Consider the following 19,226-nt stretch of genomic DNA (forward strand, 5'->3'; position numbering starts at 1 on the left):
GGTGGAAGGGATTTATCGTTTGTGTTCATGCCCTCTTTGTGAACCTGTCTGGGATTGATTAAGAATCAACTTTGTTTAGGAGTGTGAGGAAGGCATCTAGGGAGGAGATGACAAAAGCCTCAGTTAATTCTGCTAAATAATCTTCTGGGGACCTTCTAGTCATGGAACACTAACCACTAAATTGCTAATTAAGTGCCCAGTTAACCTTATTAATAATACTGAATGCACAGGGGCCTCCCTGATTCTGCTGGAATGTATGATAACTGGGCTATAAAAAGGCAGTCGTGTTGAGTTCTCATGAATGTTTGCACAGGAGAAAGCATTCAGACAACAACTAAATGATTCCTTTTGACATTTGTATTAAATTGCTCATTAGGTTTATTGTGGAAATTAAATTACTGCAAAGCACTGTCCATTAATTCCTGATTAGGCCCGAATGTCTGTGCTAATGCAGGCATTGGGCTGTGGTGGGGCTGATCAGTTATCTGATGGCAGGCTGTGAGGTGGTTGGGGCCCTGCTGGGGAGCCTGGTGAGGGAACAGATGCTGTAAGCAGAAGGGTTCCATCTTAGAGAAATCAGTGACGACTGTGCAAATGGAACCAGCAGGACTGATGCCAGGGGTCTCTGGAACAAGATTGGGCAGGGCATACTCTTCTTTGGCTTATAAGTTTTTCAGAGGCTAGCAAGACATGCCTGTTTGGCTGGGCGTGGTGGCTCACGCCTGTAATCCCAGCACTTTGGGAGGCCGAGGAGGGTGGATCACCTGAGGTCAGGAGTTCGAGACCAGCCTGAGCAACATGGTGAAATCCTGTCTCTACTAAAAATACAAAATTAGCTGGCCGTGGTGGTGCATGCCTGTAATTTCAGCTACTTGGGAGGCTGAGGCAGGAGAATTGCTTGAACCCAGGAGGTGGAGGTTGCAGTGAGCTGAGATTCACCATTGCACTCCAGCCTGGGCAAACAAGAGTTAAACTCCATCTCCAAAAAAAAAAAAAAAAAAAAAAAAGAAAGAAAGAAAAAGACAGAAGACATGCCCATTTGATGATGACACAGTAGTCCTTTCCCACAAATATTTATTCGGGAAAAATAGGAGGCATGGCATGGTGGTTAAGAGCAAGAGTTCTGGTGCCAGGCTGCCTGGGTTGGAATCTTGGTTTTGCTAGATAATAAATGTGGCACCGTTGGACATATTAATCTCCTTTCCTCAGTTCCCTCTTATAAAAAGAGGAAATAATATTACTCACTTATAGAATGAAAAGTTAAATAAGTAAGTACAGGTGAAGCATTAAGAAAAGTACTAGCTATTATGTCTATACACAGCAGTTTCGACTTGGAAAGGAACTCTGAAGTCATCTTCTACAATTTCTAAGTGAGGAAGTTAGGCTAGGGATCTCCAATTTCTCAGAGCTAATTTTTTGGCAAAACCAGGACTAGAACTCTGATTTTTAAAATATCCCAATATATTTGTATTACTCTACATCAAATTGTTGTAGGTGTTTAGAAAATTGACAATAGATCATCGAAGAGCCTATGGCCAGTTATTCTACTTTGAAGATATTCTGACTATATTAAGGAATTGCCAAAAAGAATGTTCCAAAGAAAAATAGTTTGTTAACAAATTATTCTTGAATTCATTTGTTCTAATAATCCATGTCTGAATTAGTTTTCTGGTTCATAAATGCCCCATGCTGTCTTTTACTTTGACGTTTGTAGAAAGAATTCTTTACATTTTATTGACTGAATGCTGATGCAGAGAGAGGCTGGAGGTTAAGAATGTTTCACTTATTCATCTCCTCTCCTCTCCGGGTGAGAAGAGATATGTTTGAATTCTCCAAGTATGAGAAGGGGACCTGTTTGTTTCCTGGCCATGCTGAGTAAGATTCATGTGCACTCCTGTTGTCCACAAATGTAGTTCTTGGTTATATAATCTCATGGATGCTTCTATTTTCAGTTGCATTTATACAAATGATTACTGAGTAGTTAACTGCATCCCAAACTCTGTATTAGAAGGTTAGGCATCAGAGATTGAAAGAACAGCTCTTGTTCTCTAGGAGAAGCTCATAGCCTGGTGGCGATGAGTAGGGTGAATGAAGAGGGAGGAATGGAGACAGCAAAGGCCATAGACACATAAGCAAGCAATATCAAGAAAGGGTGTTGTGAAAGAAATGAGTGAGCCCAGGAGAGACACTGGATGCAGAATGGGTAGAGGAAACTTTCCATGTTGAAGTATGTAAAACAAGACTTGGGGAACGGCGTGCTAGACAGAGCAGACAGCGCATGTAAAGGCTAAACAGTCGGAAAAATTGGAAATAGTTTGCATTCCTGGAAACTAGAGTGAAAAGGAGGGGGATGATAAGGAACTGGTGTACGGTGAGGCTCAAAAAAAAAAAGGCAGAGATCTTATTATGGCATATAGATGCCACACTCAGCATAGTAGCTGGATTTATCCTGCAGGGAATTGAAGAGCCTTTGAATTTAATTAGGGACAGACAGATACAATAAAGGTCAGAGATGGAAGAGACATCTTGGGAAAGCTCCTCAGTTTATTAATTGATGACATGGACAATATAATTGCCTTCCTCTTATCACCCATGAAAAATATTATGTATTTAAATTGCATCAAACTGTAAAAATAGAAATATTATGTAAAGACAAAGTATTATGAATTAAGAATTTATATTTTAATCTAGCATCTTCTCTACTCGGTGCCTAATAGTCATTTTATTTTATTTAAATCTACTTTATTGAGGTATAATTGACATATCAAAAGCTGTCCATACTTAACATATACATCTTGATGAATTTGTCTATAAGTATATACCAGTGAAACCATCACCATAATGGTCGTCTAAGCTATAGAGCATCTGCATAATGTCTTTCAGTTAAATGAGATTTTAAAACCTACTAATTTTTATTTATTTATTTTAAATTTCATTCATTTATTTTTTGAGACAAAGTTTCACTCTTTCACCCAGGCTGGAGTGAAGTGGCGCGATCTTGGCTCACTGCCACCTCTGCCCCCTGGGTTCAAGCAGTTCTCCTGCCTCAGCCTCCTGAGTAGCTGAGATTACAGGCACCCACCACCACACCCAGCTAATTTTTGTATTTTTAGTAGAGACGGGGTTTTGCCATGTTGGCCAGGCTGGTCTTGAATTGCTGACCTCAAATTCCTGATCTGCCTGCTTTGGCCTCCCAAAGTGCTAGGATTACAGGCACGAGCCACTGTGGTTGGCAAAACCTACTAACTTTTAAAGAAAATATAAATGTAAACACAGTAGTCCCTTTCTATCCTCTGTGGAGGGTACACTCTAAGACCCCATGGATGCCTGAAATTGTGGAGAGTACCTAATCCCATATATGCTATTTTTTTTCCATACATACATACCTATGATAAAGTTTAATTTATAAATTAGGCACAGTAAAAGATTTACAACAGTAACTAATAATGAAATAGAACAATTGTAACAACATACTACAAGAAAAGTTATGTCAGTGTGGTCTCTCTCTCTCTGTCAGTATAATGCCTATGTGATGAGGCGAAGTAAGGTAAATGGTATAGAAATTGTGACATATGTTAGGCGACTATTGACCTTCTTAATGAATTGTTTATTTCTGGAATTTTCAATTTAATATTTTTGGACTATAGTTGACAGGGTAACTGAAACTGTGGATAGAGGGGGCCGGTGGGGACCACTGCAGGTTTCGAGAATAGAAAAGCTGGAATAAAAAACTTCCCTGGAGATCCATTTGTTCTGACATGTTAGGACCCATTGTAATTTTGGTTTTCTTTTAAATGGTTGAACATGAATGACGTGAGAAGCTGGAACTATTCGCCATAAGGGTTTATGTCCTATCGGCTCCCAGCTCTCAGTCACAGCTTGGGGTGTGGTTGTACCGGCCGGGTCTACTCACCTGAAGTTGGGACTTTCCTGCTAGCTCCTGGTAATATGGTGACTGAGAGTCAGCGAGCTCTGCCTTGAACCTCTGGTTTATCAGAGAGATGCTGAGCTCCACCCTCTGCTCCTCAGACACAGCGAGTTCTGTTTCTCTTTCCTGAGTTTAAAAAAAAAAAAAAAAGAACTCTGTTAACCTAAACTACAAATAAATGGTTATTTTAGATAATATATGTTGATACTGTCTTAAGAAGTGGATTATGAAGGCTTAAGTGTTTTGCAATCAAAATCCTTTTAACTAGAACTTAGAGAAGAGACTGGACTGGTTTAATGAGAATATTTGTTCTTAAATTTCACATTGAAACTAGTTAGAAAGTACTATCAAGCCAAGAGAAAGTTTGAAATTTCTCTCAGAAGGAATGATGTATTTGGGCCACCTTTGGAAGCAGGTGGCTAAGAACGGAGGCACAGTTCTGAGGATCTGGACTCGGCTCCGTCACTAAGGGCCAAGGGGACATCCTACTTGCCTGTTGGTCTGCAAACCAGCAGGGGTCTCTCATTGCTCTGAATTCATATGGGTTTCCAGGGCACAGAGCGAGCCCAGAACTGTTTCAAACTTGGGTTTGACAGAGTTTTCAACCTTGGATTCCCAGAAGATACTAAGGTCTGTTAGTTTTCTTAAAAAAGTAAAAAATATATCTGCAGAAAGTTGAATATCTCTGGTTACGTACATTGTCTCTTATAGTGAAATTAGAGTTACTGAAGCTGAAAGAAGAGAACGGTCAATGGAAATTGCCCTGAAGGACAGAGCTCAACTGGATAAATGGTAGCAGATGTATTTCCTCCTCATTTCTTGTCACAAACTCCCCTCTGCCATGGGCGTGGACAATATTGCAGCCTCTTTAGTAGGACACAAGGAGGATGTGGATCCACGTTTAAAAGACCTCTGATGTTTGTTTAAAAGATTTTCATTCATTCAAAAAACACACATTGAGCATCTGTATGGGTGTAGCATGGTGCTAGGATCAATGGGACACTAAAAAGTCTGACATGCAGTATTCTTTGGAAGCTTACCATTTTGTCAGGCAAATTTGAAATTTCATGGAACATTTAAATGAATGTGAAATGAAATATTCTGGGGATATTTAATCAGAGAGAGCAACTTATATTAGCTTTTGAAGATGGGACATAGGGGTTGTGAGAAAACAGATGACAGATGAGTCATCTCATCTGTCAGAGTGGTGGCCAGTGCTCCTCTTTGCCTTAGGACACTGTGTGCACTGTGTTCTGTGTTTATTTTTCTCGAGTTTTACACATAGGATTTTGATCATTTTGATATCTATTTGACCTATTCATCCTGGACATGACTGAGAACAAAACCTTCACTCTTACTGTCAACATAGAATTATACTTCAGTGGCGAAAGAGCTTCATGATTGATTGATTCATTCATTCTAACACTTGGTAAGCACCAATACATTTAAGTTTTGTTAGGTGCTGGGGCAAAAAGGCCCCAGCACTCCATAGCTTATAATTAAATTGTTTCTTGTAACTCCTCCCCCTTTCTTCTAGGTCTCAATCTATGTTTCTCCTCTCAGTACCTAAGAAGAAGTCAGAATAAAGAATAGAACTAAGTCACTGACTCTTAACCGAGTGACAAAAATACAGCACCAATATTATTGAATGGATGGTTTATCCATTCTCTTTTCCTGTTTTGCAAAAGAACAAAAACAGGCACATGAAGAGCTAGATCGACTCTAGGAACTTCTTACTGTTGTAGGCATCTTGGTGTCGTTGAGTACATTATCAAGAATTTCATTGAGGAGGGTGTCATCAGGAGTGACAGGGGAAGGCCCAAGTGAGACGCTGGCAACATCTGTGAAAATTTTAAAAATTAAGGACACAAAAATGAGAACAGAGGAGTTTAAATTAGAATGATGTCAAAATTCAATATGCTTTTTTATCATTCTGAAATTTACAGATGTTAGATGCCTTCTGAAGTCATCTTTTTAAGATCACATAAATACGTTCTTGAAAAAATATGACTCATACTCTGTTCTAAATTCTTAATTCTTTCTATTAAAGACCCAAGTTTGGTGCTCCCCTGTATGTGTTATAGTTAAATGCTTTTGCTAGATGAGACCTGATTTTTTCTTTTTGATACTACAAAGGACGCATAGGCAGATGTTTACCTTGAATTTGCTCTTCTGAGAGTTTTCTTAGAATACTACCCAAGTCTTTAAAATGTAGATTGCTGTAGCAATCATTGAGGCATAATATTTTAATCAGAAAATCCAAGAGATGAAAGAACATTAAGATGCTATGAATTTCACTTTTAGAACAGATCACCACAAACCATTTCAAATATGTGGCAAATGTTTTGATATTTTTAAAGATCTTCATAGAGTGCAAGTCTAGGTTCTATTCAAGCAAAGAAAAAAGCATTATTGTAATACAAATGCATTTCTATTTTGTAATAAATTACTATTTAAAAAATGCTCAGATAAAATAGTGTTATTGTTAATTGGTTTATATTTAGCCAGAAACAGCTTTCCATTTCAACCTTAATTAGGCAAAAACATAGAATGCCTTAGTTTATTCTTGTGTTTTAGAAAACAGGATATCCTGAAAAATGATTCGATCTTTCCTTACTCCCTGAAGAGCATGTGGTACCTGGGAATTGGCAGTCACAAGTAGTCACTTGTCACTGTGAGGCTCTGTGAAATAATTGCACTGGGTGTGAAATTGTGCTTCCTAGTGGGGGCATGAGAGCGGGTATCAGAATCATCTAGGCAAGATAGATTTTTGGCTAATAAAGTACATACCCTGTGGCATATCAGAACCTCAAAGGATGTGGTCCCTGGCATCTTCCCCTTCTGCCCTCATTGAAGAATCCTGCTGTGAGCAATTGGGATGGATGTGTTCTGTGCTCTGGACTTCACCAGACTATTGCCAATGTAAGGCGTCTTCAAACTTTGTAATTCTATGAATAATTGGTTTATGCTACAATTTTTGTTACAATAAGAAAGTGCTTAGCTAGTACCCTAGAAGAACAAATTTTTATTTGGCTATCCTTCCATTTTATTACCTTGAAAATATAAATTATTCACATAATTACCACTAAAAACAATTATTAGGTAGCCTGGGTTTACCTTCGAATGCATTCAGCCTCTTTTGGAGGTTTCTCACTCTTCCTTCACACCTAGGCACCTAGTAATATTTCCCAATCAAAATCTAATCTTGACTGTTCTGTGTGTGTACTTCAACCTCAGGTGTCCAGAAGTACTGGGTTAAATAATTCTAAAACATTTGTTGCTAGAACTCAAATATATGGTGGTGATATATCACATTATATTATATCAGTTGTCCACTGGTCCCTCAAAGTTTTTATTTAAAAGAATGAAAAATAATTTATAAGAAAGAGGTCATTTTAACTTATTGTAACTTATCTTACTAAATTTAATCTTGTTATTACACAAGTTTCCATCAGCTAAAGTATACTAACTACAAATTTAAAGTAGAAATACAAATTTCAATTCTCTTATTAATTTTGATTGTCTTCCCATTTAAAATGAAGTCAGTACAAAACTTCTTTTTACATGTTTGTATGCTCCTCCTCTAAATAATACCTTTTTGAATAAGACTTGATATTAGGTGTCACAGGTCAAATCTGAGCTGTTTATAAGTGGGAATTAACCATGCAGTTCTTCTTTTTATTGTTAAAAATGCATTTTACTGCTAACTATTTTATAATTAAAATTCAACTAGGCTTGTCCTATTATTATCTACAAGTCAGTCTAGAAATGATAAATCAGCTGAACTTAGGAGAAAACTGAAATATAGGCACAGCAGCTTACTCTGAAAGTCAGTAAAGAAAGAAATGGGAAACTAATATTGTCATTTATTTACAAATATCTATTTTCTCAATTTCTACATTTTAAGTTATCAAAAATTAATTTCTTAAAATCTTATTCACATTACTAAAAATCAAATGAACTGGGGAATACAATGCCCAGAGAATAGTTTTATTGTATATATTTAAAAGTATTCTTAGATTATATGGGAAAGTGGGAAGACTGCAATAGAAATATACATGAAAGAGAAATTTCAAACATCTAATATACACAGGAGAAATGATTTTCCTCTGCCTTTTGGCAAACTCTAGAATAAATAGTAATATTCAATATTGATAAGTGTTGTAATGAGACAGGCTCTTGTCTTTTCTGCCAGTGGGATATTTAAATTGTAACAAAATTTCTGGAAAACAAATTTGGCAAAATTTATTAAAAGCCTTAAAATCCATAGTGTTTGATTTAGTAACCTATTTTTAGAAATTAGTGATTTGACAGAGATTTATGTTTAAATATCTTAATTAAAACACTATTTGTAATGTCAGTTACAATGATGCAATGGTTAAGTTGATGACATCTGTATGGATGCAATAGAATGTTGCAAATCATTAAAATGATAATTTTGAAGAAATTTTAGTGGAACTATAAAATATCCTTTACATCGGGTTAAGTGGAAAAAATGACACAAACTCTAAGTAAAAAACGGTCTCAGTAACATGTGTATATAATAGAAGAAAGAAGGCAGAAAATAGTAAATGTTCATGATGGTTGCTTCCAAACTGTAAGATATTGAGTGGTTTGGTTTTACCTTTATTCTTTTCTGTATTTTCCGAGTTTTATACAATGAATTTAAATTATTTTACAAGGTTAGAAATATAAGCTAGCTTTGAGAAAATACATTTTAAACATTATCTTCAATTAGAAATTATTTTATAAATAACATGCTATCATGATTTGAATGAAAGTTTAGAAGCAAAGAAATTAGATCTAAGCTTACCTGTTGAAACCACAATGGTTTCACTAGGCTCTCCCAATGTCTTCTCTGTAGATACTTCATCTTTTCTATTAGTGCAACAGAAAAGAAAGAAGAGGTGGTGAAAGAGAACTTGATGACAGTAGAGAATATACATTTGAATTTCTTATACTGAGTAGACCTAAAAGTTATAGGAAAACCATACTTTAAAACTGGATTTACCTGGTTTTAAATTACAGAAGTAATTTTTGAATATATTTTCATTGAGGAAAAATTCAAAAAACTCTCCAAAATGATTATGTTTGGCTCCAGTGTTTTCCACTGGAGTGGTTTTGTGTGGTCCTGGGGTTCTGTGGTAGGCAAAGCTGGTCTTTGGGGCCTAATGTTATAGTTCCATTGCACTTACACTGTGTTCTTGACATCAGAGATAATTGATGACATGATCTGTGACTGAAATATTCTTGTTAAAATCTCAGACCCTCAAGCCTGCATATTCAGAGTCATTAAGCTTATCTAATAAAGTAACTCTTGTGGTTAAATAATGGGAAAGAGGTAGATTTCTGGGTAATACAGGTTTACTAAATCTGTATTCTGGGCACAGCCATTGCCTGTAATGGTAACTAGCCAGGAAGTTGGTGGTAGGTTCTCAGTGCCATGGAATGATGGTGTGGAAGAGATTCTAGGAGCAGATCCAAGGTCATGGTGTTAGAGCTATTTGTGTATAATGTTGGCCCATTCTAACAAGCTTTACTTAGAAAGAAGTAGTGGTGAGACAGCCAGGTGGGACGGGGTCCCCCACAAAACTCCAACCGGCCTGCCCAATGGGATAGAGCCTTGGGAAGTTTGCACAGTTTGCAGCCAGGAGGAGCCTGGCCCCTCCTCTTCCTGTGTGGAACCTGAGATTCAAGCTGCATGCGGGAAGCACTCTAGCAGGGACTCTGGGCTAGCAAGAGTCCCTGTTTTCCCCCTTTTCTTCCTTTCCACCCAGTAAAACCCTGCTTTACTCACCCTTCAAACCATCTGAGAGCCTAAATTGTCATGGCTGTGGGAGGGACAAGGACCTTGTCTTTAGCTAAACTAAGGATAAGTCCTGCAACATTTTTGGCACCCAATGTGGGGCTCGAGAAGCAGTGAGTGAAATGGGGACTCAAAACCTCTCATTGTTGCTTCTAAGCCTTTTCATCCTTAGATTTCTGAGGGTGGGGGAAACCATGCCCCCATACCCCATCGCTCCTGGGCATTTTCATGGCCCTTTCGTTCCTTTCTCGGGGTTGAAAAAGGAGCAGTGAGCAGCATCTCCCCGCTGCTCTCCCCTCCCTGCTGGGGCTGGGACACATGGTCTAAGGGTCCTACACAGCTGGCTGGCTTGTTCCCAGCCATGTGTCACTGCAGCAGCCTTCTGCTTCCCCGGCCAAGGGGTCCAGCTCCATCGGACAGTAATTAAACTTCTTCCCTGGTGGAGGAACTCTTGCATAAGAATAAGAGTTTCTTCTCGAGGCATTTTTAAACGTTTTTCTTTTCTTTACTCTTCCCCGCCCCTTCTGCAGTTAACCTTTAAAGTTCTTATTCCCCTTTACCAGGCCAGACCTCCACCCCCAACAACTATCACTGTATTCTCTGCAAAGTTTTGGTTGTGAAATCAAGCCTCCATCGTGTTATACATCTTGAGGGCGTGGCTTGTAATTCCAGTGGCAAGACTTTGTTTAGTAATCCTGCCTTAGGGGATGAGCCCTTTCTGGTTTGATATTTGAATGTTTTTCTAAATCAGTCTCTTAAATGACTGGTGTTTCTTCTGCCTGTCTGTGTGTGTACTGTGTGTAATGTCTGTCAAAGAGCTCTAATTAATTTGGCCTAAAGAAAGACAAGCACTTGGATCTAACTTTTTTTTAAGGAAAGTTAAAAGCTGTGGTACCTTTCAGTGCATGTGACTTTAATCTTTAAGAAATAAAAACAACCATAAAGATTATTGGTAAAATGAAGGTGTCATTAAAATGTAAATAGGTGAACTAAACTATGCAGGTCAGATGCAAGGTTTGCTAAGTGTTTTGAGGTTATAAACTGCTTTTTGGGTTTTGAGAACTGTCTTGTTGACTTCATAATAGGTAAGGCCTGGGGACATATGGAACTAATTACACCCTTAACTAAAAAGGCAAACCTCTGCTGCAGTTAGCACACAATTAAATTAACTTACCAGGTTTTATCTTAAAGTTAAAAATTGTTGGGAGTTAACAATATAACATGTAATTGAAACTACTGAAAACAGATTTACATGCAAGGGGTGTAAGAACAGTAAAATGTGTTTTTATAGTAAAAGGTTATAAGAAGGCATGGAAATGTAAACTTTGGCCTAGGGTTAAAGGATTGTATTAAATTAGATGGAAAAAGGCTGAAGGTTCAAAGAAGTGCTGGAAGAATTGTGGAAATTACTCTTTCAGAAGAGTTTCTTTGTGTGAACATATTGACTAAATTCAAACAAAAGGTATTATGTGGTTTTTCCTGTAAATTGAGCATTGAGATAAAACCATAACAAAATTTTCTTCAGGCCCTAATCTGCTCTTTGGCAAAATTTGTAAAGAGTTATAAAAGGTTTTTGCTTCTTTAAGATTTCTGAGTCGTCATTTTGGCACAATAAATAATTTATGGCAATCTGGAATTACATTTCATAATATCAAGTGCTTTAAACATATTTAAAAGGCTACCCAAAATCAAACTTCAGTTTCAAAATTGTTCTTCTTGACACCTGGCTTTTTGGATAGTCTGGAGAGCCCCTGGAATGTCCAGAAAAGAGGTAAACAGGATTATTTGACATATTTAGGTACATGGGATTGTCAAAATGATGTTCAATCTTCTTTAGGTCATATCTGGGTAAATAATGCTGATCTATGTTCCAAAATTCTGTGGGATTTTGAAAATTCTAATGTCTAAAAGTATGCTATCAATCATAATTAAGGTTGTTATGTTAACTTATTGTAAACCACGGAGATAACCAAATTTGTCAATTGTTTCTATCTGTAACTACGCTGGACATTTTGCTATTCACAGAAAGTTGCTGTCTTGCTTTTATCCTTTTCAAAAGATGTTTCATAATAAGCTGTAGGACTTTAACAGGTGCTCTCAAATACAGACTTCTGATAACTTTGGAGATTGTAACATTGAAATAAGGGAAAATGTACAGGACTCATGAGGAGCTGAAATGCTTAAGAATATCAAGCCAAACCAGAGTTAACTAAATGGACTGAACTCAGAAAGCTGAAGCAACCTTTTGACTTTTTCTTGGAATATTGCTGATCCTTGTTTTATTCTTCAGAGTCAAGGAAACTTATTTTGAACTATTTATAGCCTTTAAAAATTAAGTAATGTATACTCCTGGGATAAAAATTTGGAGCATGTTTGTTTCTCTCTGCCTGGTTCCTTTAGAATTTGGAAACTATCTGTGAGTATTCTTAACTTATGGCAATATAGTTGTTTGCATCAGTGCAATAAGAATCCATTTTTCTTTTGCAACAAGACACAATTGGAAAAATTGGGTATTTTATCAAGGCTTTGACTGAAAGTGTATGCTTCCCTTTAAGGAGTCCATCTTGACTTACAGAACCAATAAAAGCCTCCCAGTGAGGAAACTGGCCTCATACCCTTGTCTATGCAGTCCCTGTCGAGGGTCCTTGACCTATGGTCAGTAAAGAATGTCACTTTCTAACAGGTCCAGGAGCCCCAAGTTTATCTTAGGACCTTAAGAGGAGGGATCACCCAACTCACAAGCATTTGAGGATACAACCATAGCTGGGATCAGCATTTAAAGGTCTCACCTGAGATTCCTTGTGGAACAGACGTCCACCAAAACCAATCCAAAAGGCTTATGGAGAAATAATTATTATTGCTGCACTTTATGTAAATAATTAGGCCAAGTATAAAACCAAAGTCTATTTGCAAACAACTCAGTCCTATTATGATTTTGTTTTTAACAAAAATGAGGACTGGAGAGAGAGAAATTATGTTTCAAAACTTATACATTTGTCATTAAATTCTAAACTCATTAGTTGTTTTTAAGTTTTTGCCTATATTTTAGACTAACCCTGCTTCTTCTGTGAACCAACCAGCAATCTCTGGCTGCAACTCAGAAAGAACAAGAGGGATGGGTAATGTAGAAATCTGGATCAATTTCTAGTTCTGAGCAATTATCCTGCAAATCCTGCCAGGTGATGGAATAAATAGGGAATAAATAGAGTGCCCATCACACAGAGGTTTCCTTTTTGGGGAAGTAGGACCAAGGGAAGTAACCAAAGCCAAGCACCATGCACCCAAATTCTAGCAAGCGTAACTATAGCTACTAGTTATCTTGGTGTGTCACAAGACATCCTTTTCTCTCCCTTGTTGGAGGACTCAATTCCACAGTTTCACCTTAGCATTCAGCTTATGATAACGAGTCCATGGAACCCCCCGAGACATATTTTTGTCCCAAACTCAATTCCAAACTTCAGGTAAAAGCCCTAGGAAGGAAAACTGGATCTGAGGGATCCAGAGGCAAATGACAACAGAGGTTAAAAGGCACAGCACAGGTGAACATGGCTGATTCCTGCTGATTTAGCCAACCCCAAGCCTCCTGTTTTGTGGATAAAGGCCACGTTAATATCTGTGGTATAAATGAGGTCTAGGGAATTCCAAGGCTACTGACGGTAGCAGGGATAGAGACATAGGTGAGAGCAGATCATTTCCATTCTCTAAGGCCCTCCCTGCTTGATAGGTGCAAGCTGTTTTGGCATTCATGGTGGGAACTGACAAGGTCACCGGGATTTGGGGATGCAAGGATGGAAGAGGGAAAGAGGACACTCTTCATTCTCTCCCTCATGTACCCTGGGCATATGTTAGGAAGAGAAGGAAACCAGAGATGCCTGCTCCCCTCTTTCTAGATATGTAGCCATTCATCTTCAGTCTGCATCCCTTTCAAATGCATCCCAAACCCCTGGGACTCCTTTAAAAAATGCCTTATTTTTCCTTTCTCCTCCTCTGTTCCCTCTTCACTGATACATAATTGTGTCTTCATACTACGCTCCCCTCAGATGCATCCTCCAGACTGGAAAGAGTTAATTTCCCAAACCTTAAACTGGTTGTCTTAGGATTGGGCTCAGGGGAAAGGAAGCCAGAAGCCCAACATACTGGCAAAAAGGGCCATCAGACTCCAGACAGTCATGCAACCAGAGCCTCAGACAATGACCCCTTCTGCTGGGAATCCTTAAATAGGCCTCTGAGTGAGCTCTGACTGCTGTTTCCCCAAAACAACAGCCCCTGTCAGCAGGAAGCGGTTTTGTCTTTGTCTTTATTCTTAATCCAGTGGTTAGACGTACTTCTTTAGAGTGGGGAAATGAGAGAGCCAAGTGGGGAGGGGGTCCCCGGAAAAATTCCAACCAGCCTGCCCCCTGGGGTAGAGCCTCTGGAAGTTCATGCCATTTACAGCAAGGAGGAGCCTGGCCCCTCCTCTTTCTGTGTGGAACCTGGGATTCAAGCTGTGGGTGGGAAGCAGTCTAGCTAGGCCAGTGTCCCTGTTTCCCCCTTTTCTTCCTTTCCACCCAATAAAACCCTGCCTTACTCAGCCTTCAAACCATCCACAAGCCTAAATTTTCATGGCTGTGGGATAGACAAGGACCCCATTTTTAGCTGAACTAGGGAAAAGTCCTGTAACAATGGTAGTAATATCTTCTGAAACTCACCGAAAGGTTTGTTACTATAAGCTATTAGGTCCAAAGCGTTGTGTCTGCATTAGTATAATATAGCAGCATTTGACCGATATATTTGATCTAATTTTCTGTGGCTCATGATGATGGGAAGGCCAAGGGGAATGGCTAGGTGTTCTGGTGTTTTACAGTACAGTTATCTAGAATTAGTCATAGCCAATAGTATCACCTACATATTTCTGCCACACACAATTCTACCATATTGTTAATGTGTAATATACAAAATTAACAGATGTTAATCTGTTACATCAGAACAGATGTTAACTGTAAACATCGATGACTACAGTTGTGCACACAGGCCAGATAAAAATTTAGCCTCTATAGTGGAATTTGAAATCAGCTATTCTTGTTATTTTTTTCTGGTATTATACTACGTACTTAATAAATGGTTTTTATGAAGACCATATTTAACAACTCTCATTATATCAAACATTATAGCACGCATAGCCTAGACAATTTGTTTTTTACTTTAGAGATCTTTGTTTATAGTAAAATCTCCTTCCTCTTAATATCACTCTCATCTCCTTCTGTGTCTTGCTGTTAAAAAAAAAAAAAAAAGAAAGAACCAAAATAATAGCTAGTAAAATGCTGGCTATCGCATTAGTTATAAGTCAACCATCCATTTTGTGCAGGACCCTGTGATGATGTTTTCTTGCCCTTTACTAAAAGATGTGATTCTGCCATTAAACTGGCAATCTACACCATCACCAAGGATCTGTAATTTGGGAAGCTGAGCTACTCAGTTCTTCCACTGGCTTTATTTCAAAGTCATTTGAAATTGGCAGACTTACGGGTTAGTCAGGTGAGAACATTTTGTTTTGTCTTCTTAGAAAGGATTATAAGAAAAGATAATTTCTTTTCTTTTCTTTCTTTCTTTCTTTTTTGAAAACAACTTGGTAACCATAGCTAATGTGAAATGTTTGTTTCATGTTCATTTCTTTCTCTCCAGCAATGCTGGCAGGTACAGGAATAGATGAAATGCTTCTATTTCCTTTTCTTTCTGGCTTGGGTAATTGTTCCTTATAGTTTTTAATGGTTCTCTGTCGAGATTTGGTACATTCTGTCGATTTTTTTTTTCTTATGGATGCACCCTGAGTTGCCTTCTTTTTCTTTTTTAAAAGTGGAGCATCAGTAAAGTATTATCCTATATTTAAATGAGAAGAATCAATACGTCTGTGTTTTGTGAACAAAGGTAATACTCTAGTACTAAGATTTTCCTTAGTCACATTATTTCTCCTGGCAATCTCTTTTTAAAATCTGTAAAAGAGTGGCTTGATAGACATGATTGATTAACAAAATATACGAGGATTTTGCTCAGTTTTGTACAGTAGGTGGGAAAGTATGAAACAGTTCCTGCCCTTGAGCAGTTTATACTCCTACAGGAAAACTGGAGAAAGCAAGGGAGTGTTCAATAAAAATATAAGTGCCAAAAAGAGTACAAAGTTCAAAGCAGGAAGAGATTGCTGTAAACTCAAATAGTCCGTTAAGACATCCTGGTGAGGCGGGATTCCACCTGGAGCCTGAACGAGAGTAGAATTTTGATAGATGGAGTGGAAAAGGCAGATTCTTCCAAGCAAGAGGGAAAGGTTAGGGTCAGAATCCGAATGAATAGGGTGTGGTCGATATGCAGTGAGGAAGAGGCATGGTGGCAGCTGTGGAATCATGGATAATAATAATGGGAGGCCAAGTTGGAAAGGTTAGGAGGTGAAAGGTCTGGATTAGTTAGTTCGGCTTCTGCCTCAGTGAAGGTTCTAGCAAGAAACAGATGACTCACTCATAGTGGGGTAACTTGTGCAAAGTTCAATAAAGGGATTATTTATGAAGTTGTGTGAAGAGTATAAGAGCAACCACAAGGGAGAGCACAGTACCCCACAGGTTCAGTAACAATGCGGTGCTAAAACTATCCTTGGGGCCAGAAGGGATGAGAGGAGACCAGGAGCCAGCCACAGAGAAGGCCCTCTGGAAAGAACGGCCTGGCAGGAACTGAGCTGAAGCTGACAAAGGCCAATAGGCCTTAAAGACTCTGCAGGTGTGTGTGTACATTTTCTGCCAGCATTCTCTTCTCTCTCTGATTTCTTCCTCCTCACTGGCTGGCCGTAACCAGAAGCCAGAGGCAAGGGATGCCAGTGATGCAGTTCTTACCACTCAGTCTCCTGCACACGGAGGTGGGTTGGAGAAGGTCGGGGGTGGACATTCAGAACGGCAAGAGGAAGATGTAGGAATCTTTTGAAAGCCATTGAACAGGGCTCGTTGTAATAAAAGGAATATTTCAGACTTATGAATCTAGTAGCAATTATGCAAGTTAAGGAGAAGAAGAGGTTAGAGGCAAGGAAATCTGTCAGGGAGATCAGATTAGACATTTTTCACAGAGTATATTAATAAGGTCCTAGACTAGGTTAGTGGCAAAGGGAATAGAAACAAAAGGGATAAATATGAAAGGCATTGTAAAGTACTGTCAGTAATTCGTGTGGCCAAATTTGTGTCTCTCTTCGTAGTATTATCTTCAGATTTAGACTTCTAAATGCCATAAGATGTATGTAATTTGTGAGTTTAGAGTTTGACAACAACGTCTCTCTTCTTTAATCATTTAATCTAATGTAGTTTTCCTTTTCTCTTTATTTTGTTTTTTGATTTTCTTATTTGATATTCAGTTCTTGTTGAGGATATAACTTAGAGCGTTAGTAATTTAGTTTGAGAGATATTAACACTTTACAGAATACCAAGTGAGAGTTCAAAATTCAAGTTGTTCTTTGATTGTATTAAATATTTTCTTGATGTAACTAATAGTTTACCATAAATTCTAAAAATCAAACTATTTTAATTTCTCTATTTCTTATAAGTGAAGGTGCGCATTAGATACATATCACATAGTGATTAATTCATTTTGTCTGCAAACAATGCAAACATCTATCTAAATCTATAAGGTCTATTTATTTTTGTCTTATGTACTGATTTATCTTCAGTACATTATATGCAGGAATTGTCTGTCAGAATAATCTACGCAGATCTTAGTGGCTGACATAAAATCCTACAGGTAGAATAGCTTAGTTTCACTCCATTGTACTATCTTTTTAAAGTCAAGAGCACACACACACTCTATATTGGGTACTTGCCTCTCAGGGAAACTTCTCTGTTTTATTCTCTGCAAAAAGATAAAGATAAAAAGTAATTTTACCAGGAGATAATGCCAACTGAAGAGCTAAAGTCTATTTTCATTCCCTTCTCCCTTAAACTACACTTCAACCTGACTGTACCATATTATTTTGCAAGAATAAAATTTCTATTGGCCTAATCAGATACCTCCAAGTACTTCTTCAACTAACTATTATGCTGTAGAAACCAATTCAAAAGGCCTAGGGGCTGGAGCCTGGGAACTATTCGTGCAGTGTTCCAAATAACCGTGTGGTGTTTGGACTCACCTGCTGGAGAAGATCCAGGTGCTCCTGGGAATTGCTGAAGTTTTGTCCAATGTCAAAGAGGCAGAAGGTCTCCTGCTGGCAGAAGCTGACCCACTCCTGATATTCCCCTGTGTCAGGGATGCGATCCAGAAAGATCCGATATGCTTCCCATACTGCTTCCTGACACACTGTAATACAGAGTCATTAGGGGTGGAAAATGGCCATGCCCTAAGAGACTCCCCATACCCAATCCCAAGCAAAGTCTAATAACATGGAAAATTATTTCATGGCTTATGCTGACACACAAATTTACAGTCTCTAAAAGTTAATTCATTTAACAAATATTTATTGAGTACTTACTATATGCTATGGAGCAAAAGCAAAGCAAGAAAATAGGGAATATTGTGTGCGTGTGTACGTGTGTGCATGCGTGCGCACAGATGTGTGTGCGTAAAACTACAGTTTAAAATAGAGTGGTTGAGGAAGACCTCACTATAAAGGTGACTTTTGAGCCATTTGGGAAAAGTAAAGTCTCCCAGTTTATGGAGTGTTAGGGGCATTGAAGGAGCAGGGAGGATGTCGCTGTGGCCAGAGCAAGGTTGAGAGTAACAGAGGATGAAGATAGAAAGATGTGGCGAGGGCCAGGTGTGGTGGCTCATGCCTGTAATCCCAGCACTTTGGGAGGCTGAGGCGAGCAGACCACCTGAGGTCAAGAGTTCGAGACCAGCCTCAACATGGAGAAAGCCCATCTCTACTAAAAATACAAAATTAGCCAGGCATGTTGGTGCATGCCTGTAATCCTAGCTACTCAGGAGGCTGAGGCAGGAGAATTGCTTGAACCTGGGAGGCGGAGGTTGCGGTGAGCCGAGATCACGCCATTGCACTCCAGCCTGGGCAACAAGAATGAAATTCCGTCTCAAAAAAAAGAAAGATGTGATGAGGTGAACACAGATTGTGTAGGGTTTCGCAGACCAGCTGTCTCCAAACTGAAGTACAGGGCCCCTGGCTGTCCTTGAACACTTTCCAAGTGATGAGCAGGCACACACATTTAAAGAGAATCAATTTCCGGGTCTCCATTTTCCTGTACAAGCTTTCCCAAAATTGGTCTCCCTAAAGACACACCTCTTCATTAGCACTTCCCTTTTGGTCACAATCCTTTCCCCATTCATCCATCCCTACTCTTATTGTGGCACAGTGCCTCTAGGTTACCACACCAAGGAACAATTTGCAATAACAGTACTGAGTTTGAGAAAGGGAGTGAACTGAGTTGAGGGATAACACACATTTTGGCAATCTAGGTGATTTATGATTCTTTGCTTTCAACAAATTAGAAGGAGTCCTAATAGGTTGACAGCTGATTGATAGATCATTAAAAATAATGA

The 19,226-nt window shown here is 38.6% G+C and overlaps 1 protein-coding gene across 1 annotated transcript in view; it reads right to left on the minus strand.

Moving 5' to 3' along the window:
• The window catches only part of IMPG1 (interphotoreceptor matrix proteoglycan 1), a 146,533-nt gene that overhangs the window by 88,241 nt on the left and 39,066 nt on the right, over positions 1–19,226 (minus strand). Inside the window, exons 3-7 of the mRNA XM_003897823.3 lie at positions 17,866–18,032; positions 17,560–17,588; positions 8,742–8,806; positions 5,666–5,769; positions 3,914–4,054 (exon numbers count right to left, since the gene is read on the minus strand). Coding sequence (XP_003897872.2) covers positions 3,914–4,054; positions 5,666–5,769; positions 8,742–8,806; positions 17,560–17,588; positions 17,866–18,032 — 506 coding nt within the window. The remainder of the gene's footprint in view (positions 1–3,913; positions 4,055–5,665; positions 5,770–8,741; positions 8,807–17,559; positions 17,589–17,865; positions 18,033–19,226) is intronic.

This window comes from Papio anubis, chromosome 6 (genome assembly GCF_008728515.1).
Source record: "Papio anubis isolate 15944 chromosome 6, Panubis1.0, whole genome shotgun sequence".
In the NCBI taxonomy this organism is placed as follows: Eukaryota; Metazoa; Chordata; class Mammalia; order Primates; family Cercopithecidae; genus Papio; species Papio anubis.